Source organism: Pinus tabuliformis, chromosome 9 (genome assembly GCF_031772625.1).
Source record: "Pinus tabuliformis cultivar Carrire ecotype Pingquan chromosome 9, CPIR1, whole genome shotgun sequence".
NCBI classification, from domain to species: Eukaryota; Viridiplantae; Streptophyta; class Pinopsida; order Pinales; family Pinaceae; genus Pinus; species Pinus tabuliformis.
The window spans coordinates 1126341383-1126364674 of record NC_142307.1 but is presented as its reverse complement, the minus strand read 5'-3'; the positions used below and the strand labels follow the sequence as shown (position 1 = coordinate 1126364674).

Here is a 23292-nt window from a genome sequence, read left to right as displayed (position 1 = left end):
TCAAAATTAAAAATGTTACCCTAGATCCAACAATCTGAATAAGATACCTGTATTCAGATTATTCTAGGAGAGCTATTGATTGATAGCTTTCATATAATATTAAGCACAAATTAAAACAATGTTACCATAGATTCATAAAGAGGAACAACACTGCAAGTTGAAACCCCAAATATTTTTGCATTAATTCGAGAAAGTATACAAGAGAGCTTGAGAGCTTAGTACGAGATTCAAAGATCGGATGAAAAATAGACTGACACCGACATCTAATTTATAGATAAATTCTCCAACGGCTAGTTGGCTTGATCCCTGTCAAATTAATTTCGACCGTTCATAAAGGTTTAATTAATCTTTAATCATCACCATTGAAATTATTTATTTTTTGAAGAAAAATCTAATTTTTCATTTAATTGATTTTTAATTAACTCAAAATTAATTATTTTGAGTTAATTTCCTCAAAAAATTGATTTTGGCTTAATGACCAAGGCCCAAGGATCCAAAATTTCTTGATTTCCTGAATATTCCCTTGGCGAGGGACCTCCAAAAATTCATTTCTTTAAGACCCACAAATTCCACCTTTGGGAGAATTTAATTTTACCTAAGACACAAAATTAATTAAATTTCTAGCTTAAGATTTTTAGTTTAATTTGGTCACAAAATTTAATTAATTGACTTATGAGGGGATTAATTATTTTTCCAACCCTCTAATACTTAGCCATGGTGTCTAATTATGAGGGACCATGCACTAAATATTTTTTACATCAAGATTTTACATTTTAATACATGAAGGGGGAAAACCTGTTTGTTATAGACCCTAAAAAAATACCCATTTCTGCGACACAAAATATAATCCAATAGACCAAGTGACTTGTAATAAAATAATTTAGCCAATTAGCTAGGATTATTCTCAAATCACTTTTACATAGACTTGATCTAAAACACTAGGACTCGCCTAAGATCTTAGCGACAAAATCCACTCTAGCTTTGGGGTAAGAGTGGAGGGAAAAACTTTGCCGATCATTTGTGTCTAAAGACACAGATGAATCAGTGAGACAAAAAACCTCCTAGAATGGAGATCGTCACCAAAACCATAGGTTTACCTAGGTTGTTACATATAGACATGGTCATACTAGGATTATTTACATTATACATATGCAAAATGGGTTGACATCTTTACAAAACTGCTGACTGATGATGAAATCTGAAAGGCGCGAACACTCGAACATGATAGATCCCTTTTGTGAAAAAAGGGGTGTACTGCTATGGGGTCGTTGACACAGAGTGGTCAACAGATTGAAAGGTCTATTCACCCCAAACAATAAACTAAGCTAGTTGCTAAACATCTCTCTACAGTAGTGTTCACCATTGTGAAAGCACCCATGTTGCCAAATGTTGTGGTTGTGGGGTAGCACCACCATGCATGATCTACCACTCTTTGACAAACAATGTTTTGCCATTTTTTGTATCGGTATCCCCATCATTATCATCATCCTTCATTCTTTGCCTCTTGTCTTGCCTTTGCATGTACCTCGATACTCTAGGGACCCACCCAATTTTGATGAAACTTCCTAATCGAGGCTTAAAATATGGTAGTAAAAGCTTAACATGCCTGATCAATGATTTTGGTTTGAGTGAAGGGTACTTTTTTGCTAAGGCCACGACAAAGGAGTTTAATAATCAACACTACAAACATTGGGGTACATATAGGGCTTGGTGCTCTTGATTAAATGCCAATCACATACTCTCATATGTGATGGAATCGAATGAAAACGCTGCAATCCCATTGATCCTGAAATCCTGAAAACTGTTGACTCTGCTGAATTTTGAATGGGATATGAAATTCTATTTTCTCCCTATGAAGTCTGGAAGTTGGAATCACTCTCAAACACCCTGAAACATTTAATGGTAATGTTAAAAATTTATGTAAAATGATACCTTTTCTTATATTTTCACTTTAAGAATTTAACATTACCATTAAGGAGCATCCAAGGAACACCTAGGGAGTGTCCAAGGAATGCTTTCGGAGCACACTCCTTGGCTCCAGAAGTGTCCTTGGGAGCACCATGATCTTGAATTGGCAGGGAGCATGCCCAAAAGGTCCAAAGTGTGCTCCTAGGGGCACTCCGTAAGCACTTTCTTGAAAGTGTAACTAGGTTCGGTCTTCATAATGACATGTGTAATTGTGATTTTATGTAATTGATGAAAAGAAGAAAAATAAAATTATTATTATTGTAATACTTGTCTCATGGGTTTCATGAGCAAGGAATTTTATTTTTTAGTAATGGCTCCCATTGTGAGTCTTTAGGTTTTGTCATATAGTCATAAAAGTCAATTTGAGTCAATGTCATGTATGAAGGACTCTTCTTGGACATGTTACATTTTTGTACGGGTCATTATAATAAGAAAGCCCTCCAAGACCAAGTAAAAGTATCTTCCTCAAGTCGGCTCAAGATGAAAATAAGATGATCTCCAAAAGGCATGTCGGCCTAGTCTCCAAGTAATGTCGGCTAATTTACATGGGAAAACTACTATTTATAGGCAGCTCGACTTTCATCCTAGGCACTGAATTCAGTTATGTATCTGAAACACATTAGGAGGTGCAAAAAGGAGAGATAAAAGCCTCTCATCCAGTGCAAGGAGGAGGAAAATTCGAGCTATTTTGGCACCGTTTTGGTTACCTTATCCTCGCACGTGTGACATGTATTAAGGGTTCTGCAGTAGGGTTTCCTCAGTCAGCGAAGAAGCCAAGAAGAAGATCTCTATATCAGCATACATGCTAGCCGAGGTCACAAGATTGAGTCTCCTAGTCAAGCAAAGAAGGAAGATATCTTCTAACAACTCACACATGTGAATTATAAGGGTACAGATAGGCCGAGAGTTGCAGATCTGTGGATGAGACCGAAGTTTCAGAAGTGCAGACAGTTTGACTTGCATTGACCGAAGGAGGAAAGTGCAATAAGTTTGATTCAAGAAGAAGGATCTCATTAAATATTTATGTCTTTGTCTTGGAGAGGCAAATAGGTCAAGGGTCTTGGTCTTGGTATTCGTCAATTGAAGTCTCTATAAGAAGAAGAATTTGTTCAGGTTTTTCCTCTCAAGTGGGAGAGATTTTGGCCTTGGCTGATAGCCTATATTCTATGTCTCATCTCTTTATGGTTTATGCATTGGTAGCTGTTTGATGAAGAATAACACTATAATAATATAAGTAAAAGAAGATCCTAATCTGAAGTAAAAAGCATTCACAAGCAGTTATTAATAGAAGAGAAATCACTTACCCTTAATGCGCTAGATTTCTCAACATGGTTTCAGAGTTAAGGTGACTAAATCAAGGAAGGGCATCTTATCAAGGGACACTCAAGGATCAAATATTGAGGAAGGAATCAAAGCGAAGATCATCTTGAAGTCAAGATCTACAAAGGAAGCATCATAACCCTAGATCAAAGAAGTCTACAAAGAAGTATTGGGATCATCATCAAGAAAAGAAGGCCAAAACCCTACATCTACTCAAGTTGAAGAGATCTACGAATCAAGGTAAGCTTGAAGTTTATTCATCCAAGAAAAGCACTTCAAGATCAAGATCATATCATCATCAATCAAAGAAGCATTCCTGGGATCCGCTCTCAATCACTTTGAAGTTGAAGTGTTTTGAAGACTATTCATCCAAAGGAAGCTAGATCAAAAGGCGTTGTCATCAAGACTCTAAGGCGATCTCTCTCTCGTTGAAACAAGATTCCTACCATTGAAGACATCATCAAGAAGTCATCATTGATCTTCATCAACAAGACTTCACCATCAAAGGATCCTAAGGGATCTCCCTCTCTGTGAGATCAAGGATCATTATTGAAGAAAACTATCTTCATCAAGGAGAAGTTTTCTATTCTCTATATCATCATCAACATCAAGGAAGCAACAAGGAGAAGGAGCATCCTATCAAGTAAGTATATGAAAGGTGAAGTTAGGGCTCAAAGGATTCTCATAGAATCCATCAAGGATCCCCTCATCCCATATGTATCCAAACTTGAAACGTCCAAAGAAATCTATGACAAACTGGTAGAGTTGTATTCTGTAAGCACTGCTGGAGAAGTCATCTCATTGAGGTAAGAACTCTACAAGCTGAAGATGTCAAGGGAAGATGGAATAGACTCATACTTTATGAGGATATCTGAAATCCGGGATCAAATACAAGATTTGGGAGAAGTCATGTCTGATAGAGAAATGACTATATTTGTACTAAATGCACTACCAGAGGAGTTGGATAACTTTACTTCAAGTATTTATGGGATGAAAGAAGCTACTCCATTCCAGGATCTATGGTCACTATGTAAGATTGAAGAATCTAGACTAAAGGCCAAATTTGATGTGGGAGTAGGTGAGCATAATCAAGCTTATGCTTCAATGACAAGAAGAAAGGGAAAATTTGGGAACTATGGTTCTCGAAAAAAGAAAAGCAATGTGACCAAGATTTAGTGCTATGGGTGTCAAGAATATGGGCAGTACAAATGAGATTGTCCTAACATCAAAAGGGACAATAACAAAAGAGGTAGAGAAGAAGCCCATATCACCGAAGAAGTGGAGGAAGCTGAAAAGAAGAAGTCGAAGAATGAGGAAGTAAGAAATCTCTACGATGACTAGGATAGTCTTCCTCACTTAAGTTCTTTTCAAATTCCTAAGTCTTTTGTTGTAAGATATGGCTATGATGATTCACTAAGAAAAATGATGGGATGCATCATGGCATCATAGAAGCATTGAAAGCAAGAGCTCGTAACATCATTATAGAGGAGCGTGAAAGATAGTTGAAATTGAAATCTATGGCAGTCAATTATGGAAGGATATAGCTCTTGGGAACCTCTTTACATAAGTGGCACTTATGGAAAGGAAAAAGGTCATCTAGGTCAATGCTCATCATACATCAGTCAAAAGGAAACATCTGCTAGATGGGGATACTCTAGATCCTCAAGATTCTTTGATGGAATCTTCATCGAAAGGTTCACCGATCAAGAGAGAAAGCAAGTGTTTCATCAAAGAAATCCAACTTGGGGAATTCATGGGATGATGGTATGATGACATAAGAGATGAAGCAGATCAAGGGATTGAAGTTCTTTCAATCAAGGAAGTTGCTAAAGAAAGTCTGGATGACATAAAGAAAAATGAGGTATGTATGCTTACATTTGATATTGTAGAGTCATGTCATATGGTTGCAGGTAACATGGATCAATGCTCTATCTTGAGAGCATAATCAAAAGGAAGAATCTCCTCCTTCGAAGGGATGCAAGAATGCATGAGTCACACATTCACTAGATGAAATAAACATAATATGCCCTCATATGTAATATGAGGTGGTTGACGTTAATTGGAGGAACCCTGATTAGAAGTTCATGGGAATGAAATGTGTAAAAGAAAGGAAGGAAGAGATCGTGGAATATGCAACCATGGTAAAAGCAATCAACATCCGAGAAACCAAGAGATCTGACTAGGATATCTCCAAGAAAGATATGTAGACTCTGATGAAGTCTGAAAAAGAAAGAGACCCTTGACAATATATATCTTTGGGAGATGTGTTGATATGTATGCAAGATGTTGATGCAAACTAGAAGTTGTCATGATGAAAGACCATCACAAAGGTAATTTTTTTGTTTGTAAGCTTAGCAGTACCTTTCATTCATTCATCTATAAACAGGCAAGTTACAAATATATGTGTCGTTCAGTGGCCTCAACCTGTCTAGTGGGAAACCAAATCTATTGGCCACAGAATCACATTATAAGCCATCGAAAACATAAATAGTTTGAGTCTTTTTAGCCAAGCCTTGTAAGGCTGATAGTCTTGAAACCAACTAATAAACATCATACTGAAAACATAAATGCTACCCGACATAAACAACCAAAATTAAGCCAAAATTAACAGTCATAGCTTCGACCTATTAATCATCTGACGGTTCCACCGGAGCAGGATCTTTAGCACTTGATCCTGGTAATTTGGATTGCGACAGACATGGGATATGCTGCTTGATGCTGCCCAGACTGGGGTTTTGATTTTGCAACTGATGTTGGATAAGATAGAGCTCATTTTGAATGTCTTGTAGGCCCGACTCGGCCTCATTGTGCTCCGTTGTTGTAACAACCCATTAATAAAATTTCAGACCTTAAAACTTTATAAATATATATCCATGTATTAAATTTTATAAAGTATATGGTTAGACCTTATAAATATGAATTTATAAAATATATTAATTAACTTATACCATATATAAATTAAATGTTATGATATATTAATTAACTTTATATCATATATAATTTATATGTTATAAGACATAATACTTAACTTGATATCATATATTATTTAAATGATATAATATATATATCCTAAAACCTTATAGCAATTATAAAACAAACGTTCTACACTATATCATTACAACTTTATAACATTTTAAATGTAAGTTATAAGGTATCAATTATAACACTTACACGTATGGGAAATATTGTAATGTAAATATCAGCTGCCCTAAAAATCTATGCGTATCCCTGCCATTAATAAAGTCAGTGAGACCGGATAGATAGTTATTGCTGAGCGCCAAGGACAATATGAAATATCGGGAGCCATCAATGTATGGGAGGCGGTGGCTGCAAGTGGGAGGGCGGCCACCGCCAGGTGAGGGATTAAATAGCAGGGTCTGAACCTGAAGGGGGGGTGAAAAAACCAGCGAATTATGGATTCAGCAGGAGAATACCAGGAGAAGTAACCTTGCAGTGGAAGAGTCTTGAGTGATCTGAGTTCTGGGCACGGAGGGACAGAGAGCCTCTGTGGAAAGCTTCTCTGGATTGAGCAACCAGGTTGCTCTGTCTGGTAGGGTGGTATTGGCCATCCCTAAATTGAATCAAATCAGTCAGCAATTAAGGATTACCAGTTCAGCAGCGGAATCGGAAGTCAGCAAGCAGCTCAGGTAGGTGCAAATTTCAATTTTATGCATTACTGTTTTCAAATTTCATATGCGTGTCTATCTGGTTACTGTAAATTCGGGATTAGGGTACTACACATGGTATCAGAGCCCAGTTTCGAACCCTGGAGACCTTACAGGCCCTAGGAGTAATTAACGCTGTAACTTTGCATAAACACCCACCGAGTAAATTTACGTTGCAGCTAGATTAGCTCCATATTGGAAATTTGCTCATTTTCCTTGTCTGAAGATGATCTATAAATGGTCATTGAAATTTGAGCGCTCTGTCTCAGTTACCTTTAAACCAGCCTGACAGTAGAATAGATTGGTAGAGTAGGCATCAATCTAGAATGCAATTATCAAAATAAGGAAGCTTCAGTATTATATAAAATAAAAGGGAAAGATGTTAAATGTAAATTAGCTGGATGAGAGAACCCATTCATATCATTATCGTATCAGCTGTGAGGCCATCACAATCATGACTCTCTGCACCGTTAAGTATGATCCTGTCCAGGGCGAAGCGATATCCTCTTGAACCATGCAGCTGATAGCATCGTGGAATGGAGCCCGAACTTGAATCCATTTCTTAGGAAACAACCCCTGTTCCTAGAAAACATAATATATCAACGCATTCTGCATCCTAAATAAGACAAATTTGAGTATCGTCAACAAATGTTGACCCGAATCTACGCAACTTATTTAACATCTATTTAAATATGAATAATAATAGTTTCTTTACAGTAACAAAATAACAATTTTATCAATGAGAAATATGTGAGGTTAAAATTTATAATCTAAAACAATTGCAGAAAAACTTGACTTCAGCAAATCTTTTTTTTTCAACAGAGCATAAGCACATGCTGCCCACGAAAGAAAGACGTATATGCACCAAATATTCCTATGAATTTCGAGAAATTCGACTCTCCAAGCCTGCGTTCAAAATAGGTTTCAGGATCGCAGCTATCTCAGAAATATATCAAATTCACACGGATTGGATGACATGTAAGGGCCAGACGGTATCAACCGATGGGAGGAAAGCCGCGAGGCACGTAGATCTCCCTTTTCTATCTAACCCGTGGCCATGGAATAAATCTCTGTTGACGGATGGCAATAAATTATATCGCTAATGTATATTATAAACTATATATTCGAACTGGAGCCCTTAAAACATAATCATAAATATTTAAATTCATTTAAAATATATTTGTCCAGCGTTTCAGAAGCCATGGGTTGTATACAAAAAAGGGTTTACGGTTGTTTGATTTATAAACATAAAATAAACAAATAAATAAATAAATGGGTGGGTACTATAAAGTACCGCTTTTCAATTCTTTAGTCATATCCCCGTGTTACTAATCGAACCCGTGACATCAAACATAGCATTAATATTATTAAACACGAGATCACAAATAAGCTAAGTCCCGTTCTTGTGGTTTAATGGTAAACACGTTGCGTTAGTAATGAGCTGGATCTGTTATGTTGACACTTTAAATAACACCGTAAGAGTTAAATACAATATATATATATATATATATATATATATATATATACCTAGCAACGATTGAAATAAAATCACTTTTATATCACTCTATGACGGCATAAAGAAGAACTCAATTTTCTGGTTCTGGATGCCCATGTGGCATTGGCAGACGTGGAAAACAAAAATGTCCTTTAAAATTTCTACTTATATATTTACATTAATTACTGGGAAATTGTCTTGCGAATTGACGCATAGTGCCTGTAGTTCCGCTTGTGGGTCTCTACGTCGCTTGGATCTTGAATGTGTTATCTAAAATTGCAATAGATAAAATCTATATATAATAAAGTAGAAATGAGTAACGCATTATATATATATATATATATATATATATATATATATATATATATATATATATATATAAAGAGCATAATGGAGGAATAAAAAAATATAATAAAGTAATGTTAAAAAAAAAAATAAAAATAATAATAATAATAAAAAATAAATTATCACATATAATTCACCAGAATTTTAGCATCGTTCTAGCCTTTTTTATCTTTTGATAAGGGCTCCAGTTGACTGATTTCATTCAGCTGAAAGATCTCAAAAGTTCATCATTCAAATTGTGTTTTTAGAGGATCTTCTCTTCTGAACAGTGAGCAGAATTGATCAAGAAGTCATTTCTGTTTAGAGGCAGGGATCCGTGGCGCAATGGTAGCGCAACCTTCTGATCTAGGTCTAGTGAATGCTCTTTCCAAATAAACTTGCATACTTCAAAAGCATATCTTGATAATCCTCAACTTCATTTGACCATGTATTTGACACATTTATCACATGAAGATTTTGTTTCAACCCTTCATTTTTATAGATTTAATCCATATCCAAGTAATATATTCAGAATATAAATATGTATGACCTTCCTTAAATGTAATAGCTAGATTGAGGTATGGCAGGTATGTTACCAACGTACATTGTAACGAGACATTTAACATTTTTCAATCATGGATGTTATTTGGTAAATAAACTTTAGATGTCTTACCTTAGGAGCTAATAACCATACACTTCTGCATTATTCATTTTTAGAAAACCCTGCATTAGGACAAGGAGGTCGCGTGACCACCCTCCTTGACCTCGGTACCAGTAAGATCCGCCTAGCGGGTAAAAATAGCAAAACTATACCCGTTTTTAAATGTGAAGCTGCAAAGAAATTAGTGTGTTAAAATTCGATTATTCGCCTTAATTTTTTTTTATATATATATACATTTCATTTGTGCTCAGGGACCATTACTATGGTAAAGACGTATGAGCGACGACGACGTGACCAGGCAGCATCATCACCATTAATGCCGCCACCGTCGCCATCGCCATCCCCCTCACCCTCGTCACCACCAAGGCAACCGTCAACATCAAACGCTCCAGCGCCAGAGTTGGCTGTGATAATGAACTCTTTGGAGGCCTTATTGGAGACATTAAAGGAATCAGCTAAGGCTAAAAACAAAGAGGAATTTCAGCGTGTAGCCACCAGTTCAGCGGAACCACATAATTTGGAGCCCAGAGGATCGAGAGAAGACATCTCTAGAGAGCTTCAGAAAATTAGACTCCCAGAATTTTCGGGAGGTCGAGCTGGTGAACGCGCTGAGGCATGGCTGGAAGGGATGAACCGGTGCTTTAGGTTAAGAGAATATTCACCTTCAGCAAAAACAAAAATTGCCGTGTTTCAACTAAAGGAAAGTGCCCTGATTTGGTGGGGAAACCTGGAAAAGCAGCTACACCTTACATCAGACAACGTTCCTTGGGATCTGTTTGAGGAAAGGTTCCGCGCGAAGTATTTACCTCCATATTTTCAACAGCAGCAAGCCAGAGCCTTTCATACACTAATTCAGGGAAGTAAAACGGTGGAAGAGTACGAAATAAGGTTTATGGAGCTGGTAAAATACATTCCCTACTTAGACTCTGATGAACGGCAAGCTGAACGCTTCATATTTGGGTTAAACCCTCGCATCAGAGCCTTGGTAAGTATGTGGAAACCATCATCGGTAGCCGAGGCAGTCGAATGTAGCCGTTATGCAGAAGAACACCTTGGAATCAAAAGGGATATAGGGCCAGCAGGTCCTTTACAATCAGGACTTCCAGGGAAGGCTCCCCGGAACTTTTTCCGAGGAGGTAGCTCGAGGCCACCTTACGGCAGCAGGTTTACCCCAAGTGTGGGGACAAGAGTTCCCATGGCAGTAAACACTATAGCCGCAAAATCGTCCAACACCAGACCTTGGGCATCGCGAGGGACTTCCGGCAGAGGAAGGAGCGCGGGAGGAATCAACAGGGGAGGACGCGGCTCGTTCCCTAGAAATTCACACCTTGACTCAAGAGGATCAGCGCAACTCAATTGTTGGGGGTGCGGGGGGCCGCATTTCCAGCGTAACTGCCCAGAAGCGTCATCAGATATATGGCAAAGGACTGGGAAGGAGCCAGTATCAGGCAACCGAAGTAATCATAGAATTCATGCAGTAGTCAACCACGACCAAGCAGCCCATCAATCCACTGTAGTGGAATCTTCAGGTATGATCAATGGTGTAAAACTCAAAATCTTATTTGATACTGGTGCCACAGATAGTTTCATTTCGTCATATGCATTAAACAAATGTGGGCTGGCAGCTCGTAGACAAACTGATTTCCACCAAGTGGAAATGGCCTCAGGAGAACTCCAAACCGTAGGCTTGAGTGTGGATCAATGCAAAATTGACCTAGGGGTCTGTTCGACTAAACTAAAGGTCTATGTCACAGCCCTAGGGACGTATGATCTTATCATAGGTATGGATTGGCTGGAAGCTCACCAAGCGTGGGTAGATTGTTATGGGAAAAGGATTTTGGGCTTGAATGATGAGGGAGAAGTAATCCAAATTCAAGGAATCAAGAGAGAAATTTCTTTGCGCTACATTTCGGCAATGCAGGTGAAGCGTTGTTTAAGAAAGGGTTGTCAGGCTTATGCAATTCACGAAGTAAGCCAGGAAAAGGGACCATCCTTAGAACAATATCCGGTGCTAGCTGAGTTCCCGGATGTATTTCCAAAAGAACTACCTGGATTACCCCCGGTAAGAGAATTAGATCTCACTATTGAATTAAAGCCAGGTACCCAGCCGATTTCTAAAACGCCTTATAGAATGACAGCTCCAGAACTTCAGGTGTTGCAAATCCAGTTGAAGGAACTACTCGATATAGGGCTTATTCGGCCCAGTACCTCACCTTGGGGCGCTCCTGTAATTTTTGTGAAGAAGAAAGATGGATCCTTAAGATTATGCATAGACTATCGGGACTTGAATCGTGCTACAGTAAAGAATCAATACCCTATGCCGCGAATCGATGATCTTTTCGATCAAATGAAAGGAGCTTCTGTCTTTTCAAAAATTGATCTTCGATCAGGGTATCATCAGCTAAGGATTTCTGAAAATGATATTTCTAAGACAGCATTCCGGACACGTTTTGGGCACTATGAATTTACTGTGGTACCATTTGGGTTAACAAATGCGCCAGCCGTATTCATGAATCTTATGAACAGTGTTTTCCGTCAGTATCTTGATAAGTTTGTACAAGTCTTTTTAGATGATATTCTCATCTATTCCAAGAATGAAGAAGAGCATAAGGAGCATTTGCGGTTAGTATTGTCCTGCCTTAGAGAACGTCAGTTATATGGAAAACTGTCCAAGTGTTCCTTCTTTCAGGAAAAGATTCATTATTTGGGTCACATCATATCAGGTGAAGGGATTTCAGTAGATCCGGAGAAGGTAAAAGCGATCATGGACTGGCCAATACCGAAAAATGCACATGAGATATGAAGCTTTATGGGCTTAGCAGGTTATTACCGGAGATTTGTGGAAGGGTTCTCCAAAATCGCGAAGCCAATCACAACCCTCCAGCGTAAAGGTGTTAAGTATGAGTGGACCGAGGAATGTAATAATGCATTCTCTGAACTCAAAAGACTACTCACCAGCGCACCAATCCTAAGGGTCCCTGATATGGGCAAAGACTTTACAGTATGTACTGATGCATCCAAGCAAGGGCTGGGTGCAGTATTGATGCAGGATAAGGGAGTGATAGCTTATGCTTCCAGAAAGCTAAAACCTCATGAAGAACTCTATGCTACTCACGATTTAGAATTGGCCGCTGTAATGCTAGCTTTAAAAATCTGGAGACACTATCTGGTGGGACGAAAGTTTACACTTAAAAGCGACCATCAAAGTCTACAATATTTGTTCACCCAAAGAGACTTAAATGCCAGGCAAAGGCGATGGAGTGAATTCCTAAGTGAGTATGACTTCGGAATATCATATATTAAGGGAAAGGAAAATGTGGTAGCCGATGCCTTAAGCAGGAGACCCCGGATATTTTCTCTCATACCCATTAAAGTGGACTTAAGACAACGAGTGCTGGATCGTCTTATAAAAGACAGCTGGTATTTAAAAGTGAGGGCAAGTCTTGAGGGGATTAAGGCAAAAGAATCTAAGTTCGAGGGTTATGAATTAGAAAGCGATGGGATCTTGCGATTCCGCGGAAGGATGTACATTCCTGATGATAAAGATCTTCGAGATACCATCCTCAGGGAAGCTCACAAAGCCGTATATTGTGCTCATCCTGGAGTAGGGAAAATGTATGCGGATACCAAGAAACTCTTCTTTTGGGCAGGCATGAAGCGGGATATCACTCAATTTGTTGCAAAATGTTTGGAATGTCAGCAGGTAAAGGCAGATCATTGTCACCCAGCGGGTCTCTTACAGCCCCACGACATTCCTATGTCTAAATGGGAGACCATCTCTATGGATTTTATCACTGGACTACCTCTTACTTCTCAAAGACACAATGCCATTCTGGTAGTGGTCGATAAATTAACAAAAAGCGCCCATTTTATTCCGGTAAAAGATACTTATGATGTTGCTGACGTGGCACGAGTATTCATAAACGAAATTATCAGATATCATGGAGTACCTAAAAAGATTATATCCGATAGAGATTCGCGATTCACTTCCAGATTCTGGACGTGCATGCAGACAGCCTTAGGTACTCAGCTAAATTTAAGCACGGCTTACCATCCTGAAACTGATGGGCAGACTGAAAGAGTAAATCAAGTACTTGAAGACATGTTGCGGATGTATGTAATGGATCAGCAATCCCATTGGGAAAAGTATTTACCCTTGGTTGAATTCGCTTACAACAACAGTTACCACAGTTCAATTGGGATGCCTCCATTTGAAGCTTTATATGGCAGACCGTGCAGAACACCGTTAAGTTGGGACAGGTTAGAAGATCGAGTAATAATAGGACCAGAATTAATCCATGAAATGGAAGCGCAGGTCAGGCAGATTAGAGAGCGATTAAAGGAAGCACAGGATAGACAAAAGAGTTATGCTGATGCTCACCGGTCTGATAGGAGGTATGAAGTAGGGGACCAGGTCTTCGTCCGCATCAAGCCAAATAAAAGTACTATTCGATTCGGAAAAGGGACAAAGCTGTCATCCCGATTTATAGGACCGTTTAAAGTCGTGGAAAGAGTTGGACCTGTGGCCTATCGTCTTGCCCTGCCATCTCACCTGCATAGAATTCATAATGTATTTCATGTTTCTGTATTAAGGCATTATGTAGCTGATCTATCTCATAACATCCAGTGGAAAGAATTGCAGGTATCGGACGAGGGAGTCATAACGGTCGAACCGTTACGTATACTGGAACGTAGAGTTCGACAGCTGAGGAACCGCCTGGTGGACCAAGTTAAGGTCCAGTGGGACAAGTATAGTCCTGGATCAGCGACTTGGGAGGATACAGAGGACATATGTCAGAGATACCCTAGTTTATGTCCATTTTGAAGAACTTTACACTATGTTTAGTATATATATTTACTTCACCTCTGTCAGAGAACCAAAAACATTTGAATGATTAGTGATAAACATGAAACTTTGCGGCATAATATATGTTTAAAATTCCTGCTGGTACGTGGATACCAAAATAATATATGTTTAAAATTCCTGCTGGTACGTGGATACCAAAATAATATGTGTTTAATTCCTACTGGTACATGGATACCAAAACAATATATGTGATTATATTACTCAATTATAAATGTTGAAGTAAAGATTAAGACTGTCAAATGAATTTACTTCTGGTAGAAATTGAACAATATAAATCTATTTTATTTTATGCATGTCAAAACGAGCAACTGAAATAAAAGACAGGAAGTGAATACACCCTATAGAAAAGTTAGAATACATGCATGAGAAAATGAACAAAATTCTGTTATATGTAGATAATACATAAGTTATTTCGAATATGCTGATGCACATCTTACAAATGCCGGGTAAGTGTAAGATTGCAGATAAACTATGATTGCAGATAATTGATCCAATTTTCGAGATGACCACGTGATGACAGAACTCAGATCAGTTAAAGCTCAAAGTGATTCTATGATAGGGTGGTAGCCCTGATTTTACTGGAGGGGTGGAGGTGTTACCCACCGTTTATCCTTCGAATCCTGGAGTCATGGGAGGACTGTGCGAGTCACGCTCCCCTAGACGTGTGATGATGACTGCCGGATGCCTACTGGGAATCAGGTCGGTATAGCCGACGCTGTTACCTTCGTGTTATGAATGGTTAGGTCAGTAAGATTGACGCCATGGCATACTCTAGTAGAGGTCGGATAGGATGGGAGCAGAAGAGATTAGGAAGGATAGGATGAGTTTGAATAGCTTGGGGACCTGGATAGAAGGGTCGTGTCCATTAAATCCTTGAACCTAAAAGCTCTAACTTCGGGACGAAGTTTTCAGAAGGGGGAATGTATGTAACAACCCATTAATAAAATTTCAGACCTTAAAACTTTATAAATATATATCCATGTATTAAATTTTATAAAGTATATGGTTAGACCTTATAAATATGAATTTATAAAATATATTAATTAACTTATACCATATATAAATTAAATGTTATGATATATTAATTAACTTTATATCATATATAATTTATATGTTATAAGACATAATACTTAACTTGATATCATATATTATTTAAATGATATAATATATATATCCTAAAACCTTATAGCAATTATAAAACAAACGTTCTACACTATATCATTACAACTTTATAACATTTTAAATGTAAGTTATAAGGTATCAATTATAACACTTACACGTATGGGAAATATTGTAATGTAAATATCAGCTGCCCTAAAAATCTATGCGTATCCCTGCCATTAATAAAGTCAGTGAGACCGGATAGATAGTTATTGCTGAGCGCCAAGGACAATATGAAATATCGGGAGCCATCAATGTATGGGAGGCGGTGGCTGCAAGTGGGAGGGCGGCCACCGCCAGGTGAGGGATTAAATAGCAGGGTCTGAACCTGAAGGGGGGGGTGAAAAAACCAGCGAATTATGGATTCAGCAGGAGAATACCAGGAGAAGTAACCTTGCAGTGGAAGAGTCTTGAGTGATCTGAGTTCTGGGCACGGAGGGACAGAGAGCCTCTGTGGAGAGCTTCTCTGGATTGAGCAACCAGGTTGCTCTGTCTGGTAGGGTGGTATTGGCCATCCCTAAATTGAATCAAATCAGTCAGCAATTAAGGATTACCAGTTCAGCAGCGGAATCGGAAGTCAACAAGCAGCTCAGGTAGGTGCAAATTTCAATTTTATGCATTACTGTTTTCAAATTTCATATGCGTGTCTATCTGGTTACTGTAAATTCGGGATTAGGGTACTACAGTTGTGTTGGTGGTTGCATCCATTGCTTTGGCCACTATGCACTTCATTAACCAGTAAAGATGAATGGACTGTCTGAACATGGTGAGATGACCGCACGTGTAGGTCTAAAGCGAACAAAGTTCCTTTTTAAGATTAATTACTCCAAAAGACTTGGAATATCAAATTATCCATTAAGGATATAAATATTATATTAAATAAAATGAATAAGAATGATGATGAATTACAATGAGAACGAGAGGCTTGCTTATATACCAAGCAAGTGTCTCTTCATGAAGAGTCATGTCTTATTAGACATGCCTCTTCAACCTAATTACTACTTAACTAATAATTAATTATGATTATTATCATTTACATTATATTTATATTATTTATATATTTTATTCGTTACATTGCCTCCTTCCTCAAAGAGCTTTGTCCTCAAAGCTTGTCGATGAAAAAAAAGCTTGATCTCTTTTTCGGCTTTGAAAGTCTTTCTGTTTTGGAATAGTCATCCTCGTCGATACAAGTTGATATGATCTTCTTAGTGACAAACAAAATTGTCGCACCGAGAAGGGATCAGACCATCCCAGATTAATCTTCTGTATAGCATTCTGATCACTGGAATTTTGTGACGACTTGTTAGCATAAGACTGGATTGAGATTACATCACTATTATCTGGAACATCAGTTTGTTGTTTCGGTTCTGACTTGTTCAAATATGTAGCATGGTTGATTCGTCTGTTCTCATGATTCGGATGCCGATATGGAACCTTTTTTGTTTGATTTTTCCTTACTGGGCATGTGACATTTTTTATATTTTCTTCTGGCGAAGATGTTGAGTTTGTTATGAAACATTCATTGGGGATGTTCATCGTTTGAATTGCAACATCCACGTGCGTCTTTTCTTCAACTTGCTTGTCTTCTTCCTGAGTTGTGACATTCACTGAATCGGTATGTGTTGTTTTGTCATCAACTTGAATTCCTACATTTGATGCTTCCTTCTTGATAAGTTGTTGTACTTGGTTTTCTAATGACTTCTTATCCTTCTTTAGTATCTTAATTTGCGTCAGCAATTTTTCACTATGGTTTTTAAGTCGAGAAACTTCTTCCTTTTTGTCAATAGTGATTTTTTCAATTTCATTTTGCATATTTTGTAATACTTTTTTACCTTCTTGAGAAATTACTTTTGAAATATCCAATATATCTTCTGGCGTTACTGAATTGGGTTTCAGTGTAACATCTTGGAGCGTTATTTTCTTCTTCTTGTAAGAAAATGTTAAAAACTTTTTCTTAGTATTTATAATAAAGGAACCTAGAGTTTTCATCCATGGTGATCCCAAAACAATGTCACTATCGTTAAAAGATAGGGTTTGCACGGTGAATTGTGAGGTAAAAGTATAATCTCCAATATTTAGGTGTAAATTGCTTATATCGTATTGTTTGCCAAAAAAATTTGTTTCAACTATATTTGATTCAGGAATCACCAATTGATTAGCACATTTAGGACTAACATAATTACTTCTTTCAGTAGGACTGATAGAGATTATGATGTCTCTTCCTGCGAGTGATCCTTTGATGTTAAATAGTGTGCGAACACATGTACTACGGGTTTCAGGAAACCTTTCATTACTAGTCTCCATTTTTTCCTTGATGTTTTTACGTAAACAATATGTCAACTGGAGCTATTTTTATTATAAAATATCACTTATTTCTCCTATATATATTTTTCAAATATTCTCCTCTTCTTCTTCTTTTTTTGGTTCGCTCTTTTAATAAAAATTTTATATAATAAAAATTTATATATATTATAAAATTATAATTATATAAAATTTATATATACTTTATAATTATATAAAATTTATATATACTTTTTTGAGACCCACTTTTCCTTTTATATGTAACTATATAAGGCTTATATAGTATCCTTTTTTATAATTATAATAATATTTTTTTCTCGGAAAATTTGGATGAGACGTGACTCTTGGTACGGTCACAATCTTTAGATTTGAACGATTAAAATTATTTAGATCACACTTTTTTTTCTCCAATGTTATCAAAATATCTTTTACTTTTAAAATACCATGGGCTATTACCATGGGTTGTTTTAAAACCTCCTGTAAAAAGTAATATTTACCTTTCACATAAGAGCTTTTGTATTCTTGTTTCTTTAACTTTTAAAATACCATGGGCTATTACCATGGGTTGTTTTTAAAACCTCCGTTAAAATGTTCTCCACGTAAAAAGTAAAACATATTCCTTTTTTTTTGTTTTTCTTTTTTTCCTTTAACTTTTTAAAATACCATGGGCAATTACCATGGGTTGTTTTTAAAACCATGGGCTTCTCCACGTAAAAAGCTTTAAATATACTTTATGAGATTTTGTATCCGTTTTGTTTTTTGTTTTTTTTACTTTTTATTTTGTTCTTCTTTTTTTTAATTTATTTACTTATATTTTTTTTTGGTTATTTTTTTTTTTTTAATGGCCAAAGGCCTAAAAAATGGAGAATCTCCCAATATATAGTAAAACGCTTCAATTATGACAGCAACAAGGTTGATGATAGGTTGATAGCCAAAGGCCTGGTGATCAGCCAAACGTGGCTCCGATACCAAATGAAGCGAACAAAGTTCCTTCTTAAGATTAATTACTCCAAAAGACTTGGAATATCAAATTATCCATTAAGGATATAAATATTATATTAAATAAAATGAATAAGAATGATGATGAATTACAATGAGAACGAGAGGCTTGCTTATATACCAAGCAAGTGTCTCTTCATGAAGAGTCATGTCTTATTAGACATGCCTCTTCAACCTAATTACTACTTAACTAATAATTAATTATGATTATTATCATTTACATTATATTTATATTATTTATATATTTTATTCGTTACAAGGTCCCTAATTAAGAGGGAGCCTAGAAACAAGTTTCTTACTTGGAAGAAACTTAGAAGCAAAATTCCTAAGCCAAGAGGGAGCTTAGGTATATTCCTTTCGGAGGAATGAGTACATTCTGTTATTGGAATAGATATGTCCTCCCTAATTAAGAGGGAGAGATAAACATATCATTCTTGTCTTCACTGGGGAAGACATAATGGAGGATTGGGTAAACATCTAGCCTCTGATGCTCTTTGAGGATGAGTTAGGACATCCAAGATAAGAGTAGTTGTAGATGACCGATATTCTTTGAGGACTGGGAATCCAAGATAAGAATAGTATTGGTGGAACACACCCTGAGAACTCGGGTGGGGTATGTTCTGAGAGAGACAATGATGAGGGTGTCTATACATCATTGGTTTCGCCAACATTGTGCTCAGATCTCGTGGAGAGATAGCGCTGTTAGTCAAGGCCTTGCTATGTGACAATGTTGGTTGATATGATGCTAAACAGATGGGTTACCAATCCGACTCTTCTTATGAGAATTCTTCAGATCGAGAATGACCAAGTGCCATTATGAATACCTCCATGGTTAAGAGGGAGTTTTGAAAAGTGTAACTAGGTTCGGTCTTCATAATGACGTGTAATTGTGATTTTATGTAATTGATGAAAAGAAGAAAAATAAAATTATTATTATTGTAATGCTTGTCTCATGGGTTTCATGAGCAAGGAATTTTATTTTTTAGTAATGGCTCCCATTGTGAGTCTTTAGGTTTTGTCATCTAATCGTAAAAGTCAATTTGTGTCAATGTCATGCATGAAGGACCCTTCTTGGGCATGTTACATTTTTGTATGAGTCATTATAATAAGAAAGCCCTCCAAGACTAAGAAAAAGTATCTTCCTCAAGTCGGCTCAAGATGAAAATTAGATTATCTCCAAAAGGCATGTCGGCCTAGACTCCAAGTAATGTCGGCTAATTTAGATGGGCAAACTACTATTTATAGGTAGCTCAGCTTTCATCCTAGGCATTGAATTCGGTTATGTATCTGAAACACATTAGGAGGTGCGAAAAGGAGAGATAAAAGCCTCTCATCCAGCGCAAGAAGAAGGAGGAGAATCCGAGCTATTTTGGCAGTGTTTTGGTTACCTTTTCCTTGCACGTGTGACATGTATAAAGGGTTCTGCAGTAGGGTTTTCTCAGTCAGCGAAGAAGCCAAGAAGAATGTCTCTATATCAGCGTACATGCTAGCCAAGGTCAAAAGATTGAGTCTCCTAGTCAAGCGAAGAAGGAAGATATCTTCTAACAGCTCACACGTGTGAATTACAAGGGTACAAATAGGCCGAGAGTTGCAGATCTGTGGAAGAGACCGAAATTTCAGAATTGCAGACAGTTTGACTTGCGTTGAGCGAAGGAGGAGGAAAGTGCAATAAGTTTGATTCAAGAAGAAGGATCTCATTAAAGCTTTATGTCTTGGTCTTGTAGAGGCAAATAGGTCAAGGGTCTTGGTGTTGGTATTCATCAACTGAAGTCTCTATAAGAAGAAGAATTTGTTTGGGTTTTTCCTTTCATGTGGGAGAGGTTTTGGCCCTGGCTGATAGCCTATATTCTGTGTCTCTTGTCTCTTTATGGTTTATGCATTGGTAACTGTTTGATGAAGAATAACTCTATAATAATATAAGTAAAAGAAGATCTCAATCTGAAGTTAAAAGCATTCACAAACAGTTATTAATAGAAGAGAAATCACTTACACTTAATGCCCTAGATTTCTCAACAGCTCTCCTGCTCGGAGTGTAGTAATGGGGTTGGAGCAAGGTGGTGGGGGAGAGGGGGGGAGGACGCCTCCTTCAACTATGGTTTGGAGCAGAGGATAGGGGGGGGGGGGGGGAATGCTTCCTTCAACTATGGTTTGGAGCAGAGGATACCATGGGCATAGAAGGGGTCATGGAAACAAGGCTGGTGACATATGGAGGGGTCGAAGAAGGATGATAATTTGATTCTCCATGCACTTTGATGCCTAGTCTGATCAGTTTGCATGGTTAGCTCAAATTGGTCATTTACACGTTGCCTTAATGCTTAGCTTGATTTATCGCCTTTCCCACCTGACTTGCAACCACATCCTAGTATTTCCTGAGATTAATCGTGTTTCTGCCGCTGCTGCTAATGAGGGAGGGGCGGAGGGAAGGACTCCTTCAACTATGGTTTGGAGCAGAGGATACCATGGGCATAGAAGGGGTCATGGAAACAAGGCTGGCGACGTATGGAGGGGTCGAAGAAGGATGATAATTTGATTCTCCATGCACTTTGATGCCTAGTCTGATGAGTTTGCATGGTTGGTTCAAATTGGTCATTTACACGTTGCCTTAATGCTTAGCTTGCTTTATTGCCTTTCCCACCTGGCTTGCAATCACATCCTAGTATTTCCTGAGATAAATCGTGTTTCTGCCGCTGATGCTAATTTTAGGGATACTAATCCTATAATGTCTTTTACTGGAAATGATGGATAGGGAGATCCAAGCCCAATTCCCATCCTCAACGAAATTCAGAAATTTACCTGATTCAGATTCTATTGCTTCGCTTCCTCCTTCCAAAAATACAGTAAGCCCTGGGCTTGAATCTGCAGCAGAGAAAGGACCTGTGAAAAACAAACAATAGATGCACATTCAAACAATATCCATGCGTCCTCAAGACCCTCTAATGGACCTTGTGTAATCTCTGGTCCTGTTAAGTCTACTGAAGTCTCCCGTGTATGATCATGTAGTAGGATCTTCCCAACATCATTACGTGTCTCTCGCTACACCTGTTCAGAACTGAAATGAGGATAATAATTTCATTGAAGACATGCATCCAAATATGCCTGCTCCCTTGCAACCCATGCTTGGTATTACTCGACAATTCTTTTGATCCCAACCTGGTCTTACCACTCAGTAATAGAAGTGACTTTATGCTTGTGTATACTTTATGATGGACTTACCTATGCATAGATGGTGACATTCCTATTTTGGAACAGCTAATACATGGACTTCATATTATCTTTTGTTATACACAATACACATATATTCAGCAGTTCGAAATTTTGGCAGGGATTACCTTGGTTTTGAGGTGATATTGGCAGTGTTTTGATGAAAAACAATATTTATATCAGCACATGTAATTTTGCATGTTCGTTATGTGCAAGTTTAGTTCTTAATTATTAATTGTTTTATTGACAATGCGTTATGTTAGTTTGAGTTCTTTGGGAATGGAACGATAAGGTGATATAAAGAGGAAGAGGAGGAATATGTAGTTGAATTGTTTAAGGTTGACATAAGGTTATATGAGCTTTGGGAAAGTCGTTGAAGCTAATAGTGCATTTAAAAGTTTCTAGTTGATGGGATTCAACCTTTTTGTTATTATCCTAAAATCATATCCTTAGATACATCTCATGTTAAAGTGACTTTGCTTTCTCGAACATCTTGTTAGTTAGTCACTTTTATATTATTATTAGTATTATTTAAATATTATGAACAATGTAACTGCTAACTACCTTCTCAATACTATAAAGTGAGAAGAAGAACCAAAAAGATAGAAGAGAGAGGAGAGGTATGTCAAAAAGTTCTGCTAAATTATAAATGCCATTATGTTATTCACTCCATCCGACTTATTCTAGAGGATCGACCAACACTGATAATAATAATAGAGATGCTCTATAAGGATATTAATGTATGTTCTGGGTAAAATTCTCTCTTGAAATTCAGGTATAGATTTCTTTTTTGTCATAGTTTTAGTAAATTATTGTTGACTTGACTTGGTACTAATTGGTAAATCAATTGTAGAAATAATATGTTCAATAAGTATGATTATTCACTTCTCTCAAGTGAAGAATTTGTGATTCTACTATCTAGTGCTTATGTTTTTGGACATTTTAGCTCGTCTTTGTATGATTTCAAAAACATTCTAATAGGTTTTGAAATAGGTCCAACCTTTCATAGGGGATTTCCGTCTGGTCATTATGTCATGAATGTATTCATGGAATAATTTTATCTTTGATTATTGAGATTCTAATCATATCTTGATTTTAGTATTAATCGTTTACTTCTGTTTTCTATTTTCTTTAATGATTGATTATTCTTAAAATTAAAAAATTACAAAACCAAAAATGAAGTATAATGAGAATGGTTTCTTTCATTTCAATAGTCTAAGTTTCATTTTTGGATTTTGTTTGCTTTAGTTGATTACTAACTTAACACTAGAAATTCATAAAATGCTTCAAACATTAAAATCTAAAGACAATAAAATGTTTTAAACTTATT

At 37.2% G+C, this 23292-nt stretch overlaps 2 protein-coding genes across 2 annotated transcripts in view; both read left to right on the top strand.

The window, feature by feature from the left end:
* Positions 1-23292, top strand: part of LOC149152610 (uncharacterized) — a 250013-nt gene that overhangs the window by 33112 nt on the left and 193609 nt on the right. The gene's annotated exons all lie outside the window — the stretch shown is intronic.
* LOC149152613 (uncharacterized) lies at positions 9665-14512 on the top strand. Its single transcript, XM_089440717.1, has 2 exons — positions 9665-10962; positions 14076-14512. Exons 1-2 carry the CDS (start codon positions 9696-9698, stop codon positions 14126-14128), a joined length of 1320 nt encoding a protein of 439 aa, XP_089296843.1. The 5' UTR covers positions 9665-9695; the 3' UTR covers positions 14129-14512.